The 18,644-nt window shown below is 39.0% G+C and overlaps 1 protein-coding gene across 2 annotated transcripts in view; it reads right to left on the bottom strand.

The window, feature by feature from the left end:
• The window catches only part of myo3b (myosin IIIB), a 76,779-nt gene that overhangs the window by 21,441 nt on the left and 36,694 nt on the right, over positions 1–18,644 (bottom strand). Inside the window, exons 22-31 of one of the 2 annotated variants that reach the window (XM_032568788.1) lie at positions 16,277–16,356; positions 14,960–14,980; positions 13,727–13,804; positions 11,382–11,587; positions 8,964–9,075; positions 8,703–8,865; positions 8,238–8,318; positions 6,118–6,214; positions 2,514–2,565; positions 1,497–1,620 (exon numbers count right to left, since the gene is read on the bottom strand). In XM_032568788.1, coding sequence (XP_032424679.1) covers positions 1,497–1,620; positions 2,514–2,565; positions 6,118–6,214; positions 8,238–8,318; positions 8,703–8,865; positions 8,964–9,075; positions 11,382–11,587; positions 13,727–13,804; positions 14,960–14,980; positions 16,277–16,356 — 1,014 coding nt within the window. The remainder of the gene's footprint in view (positions 1–1,496; positions 1,621–2,513; positions 2,566–6,117; positions 6,215–8,237; positions 8,319–8,702; positions 8,866–8,963; positions 9,076–11,381; positions 11,588–13,726; positions 13,805–14,959; positions 14,981–16,276; positions 16,357–18,644) is intronic. The other variant, XM_032568789.1, reaches the window with a different exon arrangement.

The raw sequence follows: 18,644 nt of genomic DNA, 5'->3' as shown, positions 1-18,644 counted from the left end.
CGAAGGAGGAATAGTTAAGTTAATGATGCAAAACAATCACAAACTAGCAATAAAAACCTGTTGGTTGTGTGAAGCACATAACAAAATTTAACTAAATAAAATGATTTGTTGGTAATTTCCTCCCTCATTTTGCAGTTTATTTAAAAAGCAGCTATCTGCTTTAGGATATGACTTTGTCACAGAACATAAATAAATGTATGGCACTGTGACATTGCAATTTACAGTTAGTTGAGCTAATAGTGCTAACTGCTAATGTTTTAAAGGATTAAAAGCCTGGTGCAAACAAATAATAACTGCAAAGGATAGGAAGTCCAGGAGGTTGTTTGAGTGATGTAAATGAAAGTTTTCATTAATGGCTAAAATCTGTATGTCCAGGTTAAAACTTTACAAAAGCTGGCCTTGAAAATAAGCCTAAAATATTTAATTAGTGGATGTCTACTAAAATTATTCAGTCACTAGAGCGTTGAACAAGTTATAGAATAGTTATGTGGCTTTTAAGTGTGAAAATAAACATCCTGCACCATCCTCCTAAGTTTCAAATTTAAAAAGAAAAGAAGAAAAACAAGAGCTGCAATTAAGCTGTTTCTTCAGAAATGTGTGTCTTCTGACAGAAGGCTCCAGGGCCAAAGACACATTTCAGCAAAAAGCCGTGTTTTCTCTCCATAATCACTCTGACTCCATACATTCATCAAACACCGCCTCCCTGAGCAGCCATGAAGCCTGCGAGCGGGGGTCACCTGTACGCAGCATTACCGAATTAGCCGATATCTAACCCAGACCTGCTGCAGCGCGCTGACACTAATCCTGGGCCCGCTGGAGAGCCCTGTCTGTGTTACATTATCATGTCTAATCCCCGTAATCTCTCAGCTGCACCGCTAAACGCTGCTCCACCTCGGCCCTCTTACCCCATACCCCTCTAACAACCTTAATGAAGAGCCGGGCCCTATTGCCGAGGCTGCCCATGCAGTGGTGGGCTGGGCGACGGCCATAATCGGAGGCCCCCTGTTCAGCCACCCACTCAACCTTCCAGGCAGCAGGAATTAATGTAATTCATCGCCTGGGGCAAAAAGCAAACCAAACATATGTTCAACAAATCAGGGTTTGTGTATTTTCTTGTCACCGTCACTGTGCAGGTCTATTAGAGTCGCTGATGAGATCCAAAGCGAAGAGCCCGCCACGTGGGAAAATCAAAGCTTTTGAAGTTCTCGTGCCACTTTCAAAGCACTCCTCCCCCCAACCCCTTCCACTTGCCACAAGAAGCTGGTGATGAGCTGACCCTGGTTATTAAAATACCGCAGAAATGACCACTCATAACAGTAGGTCTGTGTTTTTTTCTGCTGTCAACAAAAATGGCAGTGGGGGGAGGGGGGGATCGTATAGGATGAAAAGGTTGAAAGGGCTCCCATATTAAAAATGGCACTTTATCCATTAAAGCGGGATTTCTACTGTCTCTTTGTGTAATTACCTGCACCCACCAGCTCTGCGAGCGGGCTTACCTTGTTTACACTGCACGTCTTGCAGCCTGGCTGTCTCCCTGCAAGGTTTCGTTACACCGTCTTCTCCTCTGCTTTTGTCTCTCTTGATGTCTTTCACTTGTCTGTCTTGGCTGTCAGGGCCAACCTTGAAAGAGGAGGCGTAAACACACCCAGAAGAGCAATGTCAATGAAAGCACCACACGAATACATACAAGTTAAAGCAAGCCTTGTAATGTGTTTTTTTTCTTCTTCAAATTAGTCATGTAGATGTTGCATTCATTTATTTACAATTTACAATTTGGCACTCATATAACTGAGACCCATTAATGTGCTTTGCAATGTTAATCAAATGCTAATGCAATTGCATATCCCCCTTTTACTGGTCCTACCTCCTAGCAAACAAGCAGCACACTGACTTAATTGTGAGGGGGGAGAAACAGCACATACAGACTTCCTCTCATATTTAATTTTATCTTTGAATAAAAGAGCTATAGGAAAGTATTAATCTGCTTAACATTTCTAAGTACATCCTCCAAAGGATTTTGCTTTTTTTAATCTTACATATGCTCAGCAGAGTTACTGGCAAAAACTGTACATTTTCCTCATTTCATCCTTTCAACATCAAATGGTGAGCAGCAAAAATTGGATCAGACTTCAAAGCCTGCGATGTGCTCCAAGTCACGGAGTGGCTCTTCTATTTCACATATTGAATCCGAGCAGGATATCAAAGTGCTACCAAAGAACCTCAGGTCTTTACTAAAAAAGGGGTCTAACATCTGTAGAAAGAGGAGCGCAAAGACAAATCACCTCGGGGGAAGAGCGAGCATTTATTCTCAGCCGTGAATTTCCAGCCTTTTGATTCTCCCCGTTCCTGTACCACCCTGTCTTCTCCGCTGAGACGGAGGTTGGAGCAAGAGAACTCTTTTGTCTCAAGGACTCAAAAAATTTCCCAAAGAATAATCTGGGTTAAAGCTGCTTTGTAGACAAGAAGCTTTTTTTAAAGGGAAACAAAATGCTTATTGATGTTCTGTGACTTACATTTCCTTCATGTAAGTCATCTGGATGAGCCTCTTCGTTCTTTGGGCTGCACCTGTAGAAGTAAACATTTATCAGTTAAAAACCAAATAATAGATATTATATAGATGCACTGGGTGTGGGAGTGAAAAGTTTGTTAGATGATGAATTATTAGAGCATTTAGGCATTTTGCCAAATCAAACGGTCCATTCTATACATTGCTGTTCTATGTTTTTGCTCAGATGACTAAGTTAAAGTTTAATGTTTTTAATGTAATATTGGTAAAGCGTTAAATTTTAGTTAATATTAGCCATAAGATTGTCACAAAATGATAAAAAAGCACAGTTTCCCAATATTAGCACACAGATTTATAGAAATATTATAACATGATCAAACTGATTTTGTTCAAAACAGAAAAACTATTTTTGCCCCAGCTAAAATAATGCAAAACATTGGTTAATACTGTCATAATAATGCTGTCTATATTATATTATCTTACTATTTTTATTTTTTTTACCCCTCCATGGGGTCTTTTTGTGGGCTCTAGTGTCCCTTATATGACAGTGGGCTGACAGAAAACGGGGAAGGAAAGGGGGGAAGACATGCGGCAAATGTTGTCGGGTCCGGGAGTCGAACCCGCGACGGCCGAGTCGAGGACTCAAGGCATCCAAATACGGGTCGCGCTAACCGCCACGCCACCACGGCACGCCCTATCTTACTATTTTGATGTTGAAGTTAAGATTTACACCACAAATCTAGAGATGACAGGTGAGTGTGTCAGGCAATGATTTATTGATCTGTTTCTCATCCTAAGATATAAAATTTGACCTCACTCACAAGTAACAAGATACACTTAAAGACAGTGTCAGCAGCAGGTTATTTTAAAACATTAGTTTTTTTTACTTTACTTGCATAGAAGTGGAAGAGTATAAAGTGTAGAATAAACAAAAGCTGAATTTAGTGCAAAACTTTGTAATTCCTTTTAGTTGTTCTGTTATTTTTATAGTAACTCTAGGAATCTAACAAGACAGGATAATATAAGGTACAGTACAGTACATCACCAAACCTTGGTTAGCAGTTCTTCTATGGGGGGATTCTTCTGCCATAATCCAAGAGCACATATTTTCAGTCTGAAAGCAGGATTTCATGGCAGAAAAATTCCCCCAAGCTGGTCAACCTTACATAGCTAAATGGACAAGATGTCTGTGGACATCCAGTATTTGGAACGCTATTAAAACCACGCTATTAAAACCACGCTATTAAAACCACCCTATTAAAACCACGCTATTAAAAAGTCCAGATTTATTCATTTTCTATCAACATGTAAGCTCAAATTACTTTACCCGAGTGTTGTTTTTATTTATTACCTTTCAAGTGAATTATTTTAGAATGAGACGGAGTACCTCAACTCTTAAATTCTCTGCAAAATGTTTCTTTCTGTAACAACATCAGGAAGTCGTGATAAAATCTTGATTTTGTGTTTTTATACATGTTATACATGGAATTTGCAGAATATGAATGGGAATATCTGGGAACGTCTGTCTGAGCACGATCACTTGTGTTGCATTATTCAAAAAAACAAACACAGAAGGACCCACGTGTGCGCACACAACAAAACATGTTGGTAGCAGCCATGCTCCGAGTCTGGAGGAATGAAATCTCCCCCAGTTTGGAGCTTGGTGATGCTGTTTGGATGCAAAACACCGAGCTGAAGCCTGGCAGAGGAGAGGGGAATCAAAAGCGAAAAGAACAGCGTGTAGGTGAGAATATAGATCTTACAGGAAGAAAAAATGGGCCAGATCATGTCAAAATAAATATATATGGAGAGATTCCAACACTGATTAAACAGAATTGTTAAGTGGAGGTTTGAAGTTTTTCTCACCGAGGAATATGATTGTAAACATGGAGAGGAAAATCCCCAATGAGGCCCGGCTCAGTTCGAGTATATAACAAGCACAACATTTTCAGATGTGTAAATCTAGTATTTTGGAGCTGAAATTTGGAGATGAGTGTTGACCACAAAATTCAAACATTTGAACGAGGCTTTTTGCTGTTGTGAATTAGTTTAGCATTCGATGTGTTCTAGCGTATTTAATGGAAAGCTACTGTAGGAAACATTTCCAGGGATTTGTGATAATTGATAAAACCCAGAGCTTAAAGTTTATCGTCTATTTGATGCTGTTCAGTCAGTGGCTGCTCTCATGCCTCACGCATGCTTTCTTAATGACTGGCCTGCCCATGTGCTGAATAAACACAAAGCCCCCAGCTCGTACATCTGGAGACCAGTGCAGCGCCCAGCCCTATTTGTGGTCAGACAAGTGTGCTATCTTGGTGGAAAGTTATTTATTACATTTATAAAACGGTGAAAGGCGGCGCACGAGGAGGAGCTTTCTTCTCTGGGGTGAAACAGCAAAACATTACACGATAAAAGTAGCCCTTCCAAGAGTGTTGAAAACGAATGACATGTTTAGGATGCAGGACTTTAAATTCAGTTCAAATCGAGCTCAGCTTTATTTATATAATGTAATCTCAAGGCACTTTACAAGACAAACTGGTCTAATTCATATGCAGCTCCATAAACTCCAATTGGTTTGAATTTAAATCAAACGAATTCAGTTCATTTCAGTCCAGTCAAGCCACATGGTCACATTCAGACTCTATTACAGTCCAATCTAATCCAAAATATACATACCAGGAAAGTCAAATTTGCTGTATCTTTTAATCCATATCAGTCAAAAATTGTTCATCCAAGGAAGTTGAGCCAATTGTCTCTAACTAAGCAAGCTCTGGGTGACAGCAGAGAGAAATCGCTCTATTTTAACAGGAAGGAACCTTCAGCAGAACTAGTATGCACAAATTGTGCAATATCAATAAAACATGAGAGATGCCATAATGTTGGTAAAAATCATAAAAACAATATGACTTGAACTATATGAATGACTACTTTACTTGAACAGTCTTAATGTCTTTTACTTTGGGTGAGTAGTAGTGAGTCTATCCAGATAAATGTAAACATGTGAAATTCATCGTTTCCATCCCAACAACATGGGATTGTTGACAGCTTACTTTTTGGGAATGTAATATTGGGCAATAATGTTAATAACAATACCACTGATTTTGAAGGCTTTGCCAGAACATTTTATTACATGCTCTGACAAAACATTTTTTTAAATAAGGATGGCATATTTCTCCTATCAAGTTTCGGCATGAATTTGACGCTATAAACAAGTATCCCCAATTTTTTTAATGTCCAAGTAATTCTTTACATCAATTCTTTACATTAGTATAATTATATTGTGACAATGGTTGAGTAAATAAGTTAATAGCATGAATAGCTGTATTAATGGATTTCCACTATTACGGTACTTAGTCAGTGGCTCCGTCAAGGAAACAAACATGGTTTAACACAATGAGTTGATACAATGAGATTTATTTAAGTATAACACTAATACAAATTATTGAAGTAACAATAGCAATCATGTTGTGGGGAGGTTAAACACAGAAACCCTAAGCAAATCAGCCCAGCAAAAGGGTTACTTCAGAGAACTTCTTTTGCACAGCAAATCAAAAAAGGAAATGACTGAAACACTTAAATGTGTCACAAGTGACTATAAATCTTAATCTCACCTTGAGTGCTCTTCTTTGGTGGTCTTTCCTCCGGCCTCATTTTCACATTGTTGCTCTTGGGATCCGTGGACATGACGGACTCGATGGCCCCTGTAAACTGCACAGGTTTCCACCATGAGATGAACTCTGTGGTGTTGTCTCCTATCCACATTGTACAATACAATGTAGAGTCATGATAAAAATCTTTCATACTAGTCTTGATTAATATACCTTTGGAAAAATTGAAAATTTTCTTTGAATTCTACTTCTTTGAATTCTTGTTATTTGTTAAGCTGAAGAACTCTGACCTATTAAACGCAACAGCCTGACCTATCTGGTCACTACTCATTTAATACCTTTAAGTAGGTATTAAAGGCAGGCATTTAACTAGCTGAAGATAATATTTAATAAATGTTGAGTGTTTATTAGCTGTAAGTTAAAAAAAATCATCATAATGAACAGAAAACATTTGATATAATTATGAAACAAAATGATTTTCCAAATGATTCAGTTATTGAATGAGTATAATATATATGCAGATTTGGAAAAAATTAAGAGACCACCTAAAATGATCAGCTTCTCTGATTTTACTTTTTAGACGTACATGTTTGAGTAAAATGAACATTGTCCTTTTATTCTATGAACTACTGATAACATGTCTCCAAACGTCCAAGCAAAAATTTTGTATTTATTTGCAGAAAATGAAAAATTGCCAAAATAACAATAACGATGTTGTGCTTTCAGACCTCAAATAATGCAAAGAAAACAAGTTCATATTCATTTAGAAACAACAATACTAATGTTTTTACTCAGGAATAGTTCAAAAATCAATGTTTGGTGGAACAACCATGGGGTTTTCAATGGGATTCATATATATAAATATTTATATATATGTATAAAGAAATAAATTCAGGACTCATTAAAGCTGAGTTTGTGTGATTATTGAGATGTATTAAGACTCTGAAGGAGGGGGAAAGAAGCATGCTGGGTTAGTCCCTCGGCCCACTTTGTGTTTTTCTGACAAAATTATATGCACAGGGAAAGAATGCTCAAGTACATTATTGAGCAACGGTTCTCCTTTGCATGGTCTAATCTGATCGATGGTGAGCACGTCCCTCGGGTCCTGCTGAGATCTGAGAAGCCACCAGGCTCATACATTTGAAAGGCATCTGTTTATTTTCAAGATGCAAATGCAGCCCACCTCAAAGGCTATAAGCTGTGGAGAACACACAATGTGAATGTGCTGGAGTGCTGTGCCGGGAGGAGTGGGGTGGGGGGCGACAGGGGCTGAGGCCCCACTTGTGTCAGGTTCAGGTCGCCCCCACCCACACCCTCCACCCCACCATCCCGTGAACCCCCGGCGGCCACACACAAACACCCTTGTCTGAAAAGAAAGGCAGTTGCGACAGAGAGGCTTTCCTCACACCAAAACCATGTTTACCCATTCAGCAGCTTTATTTACAAGGGCTTAATGGAGCACATTTACACAAGGTGTGCAGGCGACTGAGAAGCTCCATGTGGCAGATGAGGGCAGCCCTTAAGAGAGCCAGGGGAAACAATGCCAGATCTCCTCCCCCTGCCCTCCTCTCTCCAGCCCCTTTTGGCACCCTCTCTTGTCCTCCACTGAGAGGCTCAGAGGATTGGGGGGCTGGGGCTGGGAAGGTTAATGTGCCCACTTTGATCTTCGTCAAGGCACACTGAGTAAGAATTAATTTACATTTCAGATGAAAAGGTTGACAGTATAAAAAGGCATCTTGTTTCTGGTATGTGAGGGCTGTGTAATAGGCCAGGAATTTGAGAGAGGAAGTCGTGAGGAAACAGAAGGGATAAGCCCCTCTCTTGCCTTTACTGGGAATGAGATGAAAGGAAAGACGGATCTCAGTATGCACAGTTCTTCAGAAACGTGGGGACCAAATGCTGCCCAAACTTTCAAAAGCGTTTCTCTATGCATTATTAATTAATAATTACTATTTTGCGGGCTACTCGGGGAGATCAAAAAGGTGTTTCACAAGGATGCACGGTTTGTAGACCTTTATCCACATTCTTTTTGAAAAATTTCTCCCATGCAGAATTACACAAGACAGTCCAGATGTTACGCATCACTACACGACGCACTTCTTAGCAAAATAAACATTTCATACCTGACTGTATGCGGACTGCAGCTTGTTCCCGCTCCTTTTTTATTTGCTTCAGATTCTGCCGCGCAACGTAGCCCCTCCAGGCTAGAAGAAGAGGGAGAAAACAATGTGTGTGAGCGAGATCACTGACCTACCTCTGTGAAACAAAATAGACTGCAGATACTACACAAGATCCCACTTCAAAACACGGCTAAACCAGGTGGCCACAGAACGGCTCCCTTTGAACTCTCAGAGGTCTTATTGTTTGCTCTGAAGCATTGCTCTTAACCCTCGTAGGTCAACCTGTGGTTATCAAACTGTGTCTTTCACATATATTTACAGAAAACAAACCACAGAGAGACAAGGAATCGTCTAAACATCCAAACTGCAACTGTTTCAGCGTTAAAGAATAAAACCAAACACAGGAACTCATTTGTGTGTTTTTGGTTTATGTTTGATTATTTCCTGTTTCAGTTAACAGAACTCCACCTGACTGGATGATGATGGCGCCGCGGTTTCTTTTCTCCTTTACTTTCCGGTATCGGCGGGCTCCCAGCCAGCCTTTAGCATAAGCTTGCATCACCACCACCCGGGCAATCACCTCCCGCAGCAGCAGGTTCAGCTGCTCCACATGGTAGTACTTCAGAAACACCTGAAAGGACATTCAGTTCACCTGTACTCTCTTTCTTTTTTTTCTTTTTATAACAAACCGTAAGCAAACCCAAACTTAAGAAAATGAAGTCATGCTACCTTTGTTTTCCCCAACACCGTGCCTTGGAGTTTGGCCCGTTCCAGTATAGCGACTGCGTTTTCTCTGCTTGTTTCAGGCATCAGGTGGGCGCGAAATGCAAGGTAGTAATATCTGTCAGACAAACAAATACAAGATGATCACAAAATAAAGATTTTCCTAAAAAGCTTTAAATAAATACTTACTGCACTTCTCTAATAACGAGCTTTGGAAGTTATTTTTTACCTCCCTTTCCTTCCTGTTCACCTTGACTGGGGCTAAAACTTTGGTGTGCATGCAGATTGTTCCAGGGGTTTCAAACTTTATCAATTAATACTTCAATTGTAGATACAGACAGATTCAGAAAAGTATATTTTTCTGTAGTCACATCCTGATTTACAAAGATCTGCACACATCTGCTTAACTGCAAAGACGTTTTATTGTCTTTCCAATTTTGAAGAGTGCCTTGTAATCTGGTGCCTCATGTCACATCATAGTTAACTGCAAGAAAGCAGGAAATCAAAGTCTACTAATTAAATGTTCCTTAATACGTTGTCGATTTAAAAAAAACAAACAAGTTATTCGTTTAATAGGAATTAGTAACAAAACTATTTCCCAGTGTAACATTTTAGGCAACATCTGATTTCTTTAACATTAAGATTTTTCTCTGTGATATTAATCTATTGTAGTAAAAGCTTAATTGATTCTAAAGATTTTTAAGCATCTTTTACTGGGATGCTAAAAAAGTTCAGAGAATTCTGTATATTAGCACATGTTAATGATAAAAAAAGGAACTATAAAAACAAGTATTCTTTTTTTACATTTGAAAGCTGTTTATGGACGCAAAACAACAACAAAAAAACAAAGTTATCTAAAAAAATGTCCAGACAGTGTGACAAGAGGAAAAGTTGTTCCTGATGGCCTTTTTTATTTAATTGGAAACCATAGCACTTTAATTTTCTCAGCCATGTGCGCTACGTCTTTACCTTTAAAACTGTAATTAGTTTGAAAATCAGCTGTCAGACAAAAAAGAGGCATATTGTTGCAAGACTGTTAAAAATGCAACCATCTGAGACCTATCACCGTGCATCCGTCCCACTGCTGCTTATTGCTCACATTGTCTGAATTCAGGTTCTCTTGTTGTAGTTTAAAGAATAGCAGCACAGAACAGGGTGCTTGTGAGTGTTTGAACAGGGACATCAAGGCTCCAGAGCCCCTGGTTCATCTCCAGCACCACGGAGTTGGTCAAAAACAGAAGAACAACAAGAAGAAAAAAGTTCTTTGAACTCCCCTCCCTGCCTCGGTCTAAAGCCTTTCATACTAATTCCTGTTGATACCTGTTATTTCTTTGATGGTAAATACAAAGAACTGCAACATCAGACGAGCCTTTGATATGAGAGCGCAAATTTAAATCAGTTTTTTTACTAGGGGTGCAGTTTAGACATTCGGGTCCGTCTGTACAACCCCGGCCGGGCTCAGGTGGGATGATGCGGACTCAGAAGCCGAGGTTAAAACCGAAGCGGCATGCTCTCTCCGGTTGGCAGAATCACACGTGAAAAAGACAACAACAAAAAAAAAACTGTTTTCATGTCAAGTCATGCATGATCCTCCAGTAATCGCTCTGAAACGAGGAGGAAAAAGTAGGACATGCAAGAAAGCGTCATAAGCTCGCTCAAAGTTTCAGCCCGCAAAATTAAGCAAATACTTTAAAGCTTCCTTTCAGCAGTGAGACTAACCCGTCATCTCAAAGTTTTCTCCTACTGGCCGAAAGCCCAAGTTAATTAAATTTCAGATCATTTTAAAGAATCCACATTAGAAGTGGATGAATTTTTCAAAGCAACATTGATCAAACATGAGGAGTTTTCTCTCAGACTCGTCTAAATATGTTTTTTATTTTTCTTGAAATGACTCAGGATGTTCAAGTTCAAGCCATGTTGAAAGCATTGTGTAAGTGGGAGTTATAAGATCATGTTCCACATTTTTAGGGGAAAAGAAGGCACCCTTACATAAAGTTCCCCTAATGATGAAGCTTGTTTTAATTGTGTTCTGATATAATACCAGTGGGACGGGGAGGCTAGGTTTGAGCGTTTCCAGGTCATTTGGTGCAAGAACAAACTCTCGTTATGAATAGTAAAAGAAAACCCATTAAAATGCATCTCCCCTTATAATTACAGTTCCACCCTGTTTGAATTTTTTCATATTTTCCCAGACTACAGTATCCACCCAGTTAAAGTAGTCCAAAGATTAGGTGCTGCTCCATCACTAATGACTGCCAATTACTCAGCCTCTTGCTCGGCTCAACTTGGACTTCTATCTAATTAAAGAACTCGTGTTTTTGTGTGATACAGAGCGGCACTAACTAGCTCTGCGTCCCCTCTGGAGGATGCAGAACAGCGAGGCAGAGTGGAAACGCAACCCCATCTCATCACCACTGCCACAACCTGTTGACAAACTCCTCGAACTGGATGCGGTGGGAGAAGCCTTGTCGGCGGATGTTGACTGTCTCCAGGATCCCGGTGTAGCGCAGTTGCACCATCACCCTCTCCTTGCAAAAGCGCAGTGCCTGCCTGTCATCGTTGGGTTTGATGCAGCGCACAAAGTGCGGCTGACCCATCACCATCTTAGAGAGCAAGTCCATCAGGGAGTACTGTGGAGTAAACAGTGGGAGGAGAAGATCATGAGTACTGTGAAAAATAATTTTATATCATAAAATAAAATAACAAAAGGTACAACTTTTTCCACATAGCCTTATATAAAGGTGTAGCAGTACCTGAACTATTAACCTTTTCTAAATTCTCAGAGAATGGACAAAAATACTTTTTATTATCTGACAAATTTCTTTGCATTATATTTTTTTTAAGCTACTTTAATGCTGGCCTTCACAATATTACAAAATACCTGGAGTGAGAATTCAAAGCATATAAAAGTTTAGAACTTCTAGGATCTAATGATTTCTTTGCTAAAAACACAAATTAAAGAGTCAATGTTTGCTTTAAATGTGATAGTGGAAATGGCAGTGATGCCTTTAAGACCCCCCCTGAAACTCAGCCGGGCTGCATAGTGGAGCAGTGGTTTTCTTTGTATCACTATTTGTTTGGGATCCATCCACTGTCTATACCCCCTTGATCCTTCCAGGATCGGGGGATGTTGGTCACAATCTGGAGCAGTCAATTTGTACATGGAGAACCACACTTTTTAAAATAAATTTAAATAGAATATAGCTGAAATGCTTTGTTTTGTGCGTCTTAAAGTTCAATTAATTACTAACTAATTATTACTAACTCCTTTTAGTTGAAGCTATTTTCAGAATTCTACAAGTCGATTTGATTGAATCTTCATCAGCGTAGACAGAGTGTCTGCACACGAGACTAATTACGCACACGAGTGTAGTACGAGACTAATTAACAAAATTATAGAGTAATGCAACATTTGAATAGATACATTTGCATTAAATCCATACGATTTGGAATTATCTACGGTGGATGTGGAGTCTCTAAGTTGACCCTTTTATGCCACAGAATATTTTTAACAAGTCCCAAAAATGTGTAGCATCTTGGTTTAGCTGGAGAATACATAACATATATGCTACAGTATAAAATCCACAACAAAGTGATGCTAAAATATTGTTTATTTAAAGCTGCTAATATTTAATCTCCACAGAAAAGTGGTATGAGAAGGAGGCACACATAATATGCCTACAGTCCAAATCACTTGATCGTTCACCACCGGGTTATTATTTGCTACTACTAAAGCCAGTTGGACTTCCTAACTACTATTACCAATACACACTGTTGTCATGTATTTTTCTAAATTTTGTGTGTTGCAACACTAGAGGAAAATGTCCAAAAACAAACAAACAAACAAACAAACAAAAACAAACAGAAACTGTTTCCAGATGTGTCCAACTGGTTTAACTGCCTGCAAATTAATGAGTGCAAATTAATGGTTTATTGCTTCACCATTAATCTGCATTAGTGGTATAGGTACTCATTAATGGTTACCGGTATAAACTTTATACCAACAGCCATTATGTGCTAAACTCGGTGACGCTTTGAGAACCTAAACTTTTCAAGTTGATAGTTATCGTTCAAAGGAATATGATAATTCCCACTACGAAGGACAAACACGTCACAAATATGAGAGGTCTTGTTTGCTAACGGTTTGAAGAGGGTTCAGATTTCATTAGGCATGCACTGCTGGCCAGTTCAAATGTTTACTACATAGTGGCTGTCAAATATGATTTTACTGATTTGAAACCCAGAATGCACATCTACCTTTGAGTCGGGGGTTAGGAGGAGAGGCAGAGATAAAGACCTCCATTTGTAATGATCCTATAAGAAGCTGGAATGGCTTCATGTCTTTAGACTTCCTCTCTCAAACAAGACCTTATCCCAGTCCTGAGCTGTACAATATAATGCAAATTTTATAAAGTACATTTTTGATGTAGAATCATAGATGATGCTAATTTATCATGTATGATTATAAGTTTGATTTATTTCATCTGGATTGCCTGAGTGCCAGACAGGGTTATAGATTCTTTCAAACTGTCTCTAGTCTTTCTTTGATCTTGCTATTGGCTGCTATTGATACTGTCAAAGTTCATCAATTGTGCATGAAGTACAATAAGACAGATTGCAGCATGGATTTTTTTTTTTGTTTTTCCAAGACTATTAGAACATCTAGAATCTAAAAACCTATCAAAAGACACATTTAAAAATGTACATGTTTAAAGAAGTTGATTTATTGTATGTAAATAAATATGTGTGCATTTTTTGAGAACACCTACACGAAAGTAAGATGCCACAGTCTGCCTCCTCATGTTGGTGGTTTCTTCTGGGTGACGCATCATCTCCAGAGTGTCCACCTGAACACAGACAGTCATTGATAAAACCCTGCTTTGATAAAGCAGGTCCAACTCAATACAGGAGATTCGAATGTAATGCTGTTTATTTGCAGCCTGGTCGTTCTTGGCAGAGATAAAAGTGACATTATTGTAGCAGCTTTCCTTTCACTGAACGGGCAACTTGGGAATACACAGCTGCACTAAGTGCCGTCGATACAACAAAAAGCTGATAAACACTTAAAGCTAACAATCTAGAGAATAATTCGGCACTGCTGAGGGGCATGGGAAAATTGCAGAGCATTCCGGGTAATAAGAGTTACCATCACCAAGCAGACAGTCATCCAAATGACGACGGATTAACGAGGACACAGTTTAAGCTTTCCAACAGCCCTTGCATTTCATAGCTTCATCAAAATTAATGATGCAATAGATATTTTATGGCAAGTCAATGTAGCAACGTGCATATCTGAAAACTTTCTTTTATTCTTGCTCAAAGGAAGAAAGGTATGCTCCCCGTGTGCAGGAACAGAATGAGATCTTCGCACACTTTGTACTCGAGTATGATCTGCTTTCAGAGGAGGAAATGATTATCTGGGACCCATTTCCACTATTCCAACAAGCAGCCCATCACTTTAATCTGGCAACTTTTTTATAAGTGTCCGTTTCTGTCAACTTTTCTCCAGCTCCCATTGAGAACAAGGCAGCATGCATATTGCATCACTCCCACTGAGCTGTTAATAGTTAAGTCTGTTTCCCCTTCAAGAATAAGTGAGTAGGTGGAAGTTCATCAAAGAGGAACTGATTTTCCATGGTTATTTTTCCTAAAATGTGGTGTGTTTGTGTCTAATTTTAAGAGAGTTCTTTTTTATAATCTAAGAGAGACATCACAGAGTATTTGTTTACATTGATAACACAGAATTGTGGCTGTGCGGGGAAAATAGTTCAAAAGAGATGATTTACATTTTTCTCTGCCAGTTTGTGATTGAAGTTTGAAAAGCGAAGCTTCACACAATTCAAAGTTGACAGGAACGTTCAGTTGATTTTGCAGAAATATGTTTGTCCAAAAACTGCTCGCAATTTGGCTCTGCTCTGCAGTTTTGGGGAAGTTTTCTAAACCTACATGTATTTATATACATGTAGGTTTAGAAGGTTTTACTTTTGCAACTAAAGTCTTACCTTCATTAGGTATTTTGGAGACTTGGAGTGCAACACATGTTGGCAAATCACATAGAAATAGAGGGAAAAGAGAAATAGAAAGTAAAGACACTCAAGATGAAGGACGGTTTCACTCTAACCATCAGGTGACTTCATGTCTCTAAATGTAGGCTGGGAAGCAGTCACAGCATTTTCTTGCTAGGAACGTGACTCACTGGTGGTTCATAAGTCTGCCTCCATAAATATGTATTCGTTTATTTAGATTTGATAAAATTGCAAACGCGCAATTGTTTGGAACCATGTCATTTGGTCAGATGAGAATAAATTTGAGCTGTTTGACAACTAACGTATTTTTAAAAAAACATATCATGCATAGTGTTAAGAATTATTGTTAAGTTGCAATTTTTGTTGAAATTTTAAATTATAATCTGGCGGATTATGTTACTGGAAAAGTTGGTCAACACTGGTTCTTCCAACAGGACAACTAGCCAAAGATTTAAATAATGTGTACAGAAATGTGTCCCCAGTAGAAAATCAACCATCTTACATGGTCATCTCAGTCCTAAACACCTTAATCCTACAAAAAATCAGTAGGTTGAGCTAAAAAAATAAAAAGATGGACATAAGACAGGACCCAGGACTGTCACCATTGTACAAAATAGAAACGATAAAAAAAAAAACATGTTTCTGTCTGCTTTTCCTTTGTGAAACTTCGTAGATTTGAAGTGAAAGATTAAGTATTGCTACTGCAATAAAATATACCTTTTCATACCTGGGATGGTGATAAGTTGAGTATTTATACGTAAAGGAAAAATAATTTTAAAAATTTTAATTGAAATTCCATAAGAAATTAGATGCTAACATAGCATCAATTGTCTAAATTATGTGCTATGAAAACAAAAAGAGAGAAATTACACTACAAAAGTGAATGCTATGTGGGGAAAACGTACGATCTGCTGCTTTACAGGAACAATTTTGGCATCTGACAGTTACAAAAACATTATTAAAGCATGATTTATTAGCAAGTAAAAGAGACAAAATATTTGAATATGAACTGATGCAATAATCTATCGAAGTTGGTTAATGCATTTCACCAATTTGCCAAATACCTCACTGTCTGCTAAGAAAAGTCTGTAAATCTAATATATGACTTTCAAGCTGCAGAAACCAAATAACAGATGGCGATGCTGCCTCTCCGCAAGCGAGACAGCCAACAGGGTAGTCAATTAACGTGGCTATGCTTCGTGGCGCAGCCTTTTACTGTGATTCTTATGGAGCGATGCCTGTGAGCAACAAATAAAAAGCATCATGTGTTGATTCACGCCAGTGGAATCGCACCTTCCTGCGTCCCGAGGTGAGCTGAGGGGGGAGAGATCTGGAGGCAGCGGTGACCCGAGCCCTGGACGTCGCCAGATTTCCTGTTGAAAATAAAAGCATTACAATAGTAAGCCAGTTTTATTAACATGGCGCCGCTGACAGATAAAAACCACAAAGTGCTTCACATTAAAATAGAGTATGGGTTTCACAAGCTTGTTATGTATTTAAAAAAAAATTGCAATGCCCATATAACACTTATAAACATTACGTACATGTGAAAAACAAACATATGATGCCATGTGAAGCTGATGCAAAACCCATAAACGACATGTGATGACCATCTGAAACACACAAATTACATATGATGCCCATGACAAAAACATAAACATGTGACTGCCATCCCATAAGTTACATTTAATGCACATGCGAAACTTTTGTAAACAAAATTTGATATCCATGTGAACAACAAACACGTGAAGCTGATGTGAAACCCACAAATTACATATAATGCCCATGTGAAAATCAAGCTACATGTGTTGACCATGTGAAGTCACATGTGAAGCTTATGTCCCCAAAAGTGATCAGATGGGGGAAAAAAACAGGACATTCATGAGTTTTTCAGCAAGTGTTGTAACTGTCAGTCTAGACTTGATCACTGGATATAAATGGCCTCCATATTGGGCAGTTTATTCACTAAAGTGCTTTAGACCAGAGTTACAAATAAGATCCAACAACAAGTGAATTCCCCAAAATGCAGACAGAAAGGAAAAAAGCTGCCAACTCATTATGGTTATGAAAAACGGGTAAAAGTTTGAACAGTTCTGATAGTCTTGGAATGATGGAAATGCTTATTGAGAAATACTGACAACATCAAACTGAGGAAACTACACTACAGTGTTTGTGTTCATACAGCAGCCGGCTCATGAAAGACTGTTCAGAAGGAGCCTAAATCTCTGTGAATCCCATGGACTCAGGAGTGCAGCTGCATGCACAGCAGTCAAACATCCCTACACACACACACACGCAGTAGAAAGGATATGAACATAGCATATGCAAGACAGTCTGAACATTTCAAAGTTTCTGCACAAGATGTCCAAATGTTTTCTCTGGCTATATCTTCAGAGGCTAAACTGTGATTAATAGCAGTGAAAGAAGCCTTTGAAGCAGGATTGGTGACATCAAAGTCCTAATCCATGGGTGGCAGGATTTTTATAATGAGTGGGAAGTATCTTAACACATTTCAAAGGGTTTACTCCATGAATAAACAATAGCTGCACAGATGTGCCACACACACCTTTAGAAAAATATGTCTGCAGACACAGGAGGCAGCATTACCCAGGCAGCCGGGTATGGCAAGGAGGTAAACCTTTGTAAGTTTTCTAAGATAAAGCCGAACTGACAGGCCAACAATTGTTCTAGATTTTCTACCACACGCAGACCAACTTTTCAAAATGCAAAATATGCAGCCGGCTCCTCCAATATGAAGTCTCACGTCAAGGGCTGAGGACGTCGTCTGACAGCCAGGCAGAAAAAAAACTAAAGACTGGATCAGTGGCTGGCTTTCCTCAGAGGCCGATCAGATGAGTATTAGGAGTTTCAAATGCTGCAAGAGATCAAAATCAATTTCTGATGGCTTAATTAACAGTCGTCCCTTTTCTAACTTTAGATAAAGGACGCCCTATTGGCAGTAAAGGTTCCTCTGTGAGCCAAAGCAACGTAGTGCCTCACGGGGTAAAAATACACACAGAAATAGCAGTGCATACACTGCTGTAGTCAAAGCAACCCAAAACATGATGAGAGAACACTTCAAAAGAGCCTTTTAAGCCGGTAGTGATGCTGCTTTTAGCTTCTGACAGTCGTCGGATGATTTCTATGTATTTTTCTGCACATTTATTTTCCTACTAATGTTTTTTTTGCTGCATTTGGCAAGGATTCCGACATGTTTAAATATGCCATTTAAAATTTGTAGGATATTTGTTCTGAAAAGTAACTACAGGATTATAAACAGAGACTAAAAATATGTGACGGGATGGAAATTTGAGCTGCTCGTTGCTCATTATGAACAAATGTTTGTGAGAGGGACTTGTCTTTAAGGACATCAGGTTTCTACAACCTCAAGCGGCCCTTCGACACAATCACCCAAAAAAAACTAAAAAAAGAAAAACGTATGATCTTTAAGAACAGGGGTTGTTAAAACTGTGTCGGGTACATTACCAACACACAGGCAGGGAGGGCCCCGCTCCAATTAGCCCAGAGTAAAGCTGGATGGATTAATTGGAGTGGGTCTTGTGCAAATGAAGTGCGCTCTCTCCTCTCCCCATTAGTGCTGCTGGGCCAGATCATCTGAGCACATTTGTCATGATGAATTAGCGGCAGCGAGTGGAACGGG

Source organism: Xiphophorus hellerii, chromosome 7 (genome assembly GCF_003331165.1).
Source record: "Xiphophorus hellerii strain 12219 chromosome 7, Xiphophorus_hellerii-4.1, whole genome shotgun sequence".
In the NCBI taxonomy this organism is placed as follows: domain Eukaryota; kingdom Metazoa; phylum Chordata; class Actinopteri; order Cyprinodontiformes; family Poeciliidae; genus Xiphophorus; species Xiphophorus hellerii.
Note: the sequence above shows the minus strand (reverse complement) of the source record. Positions and strands in the feature narration are given on the sequence as shown.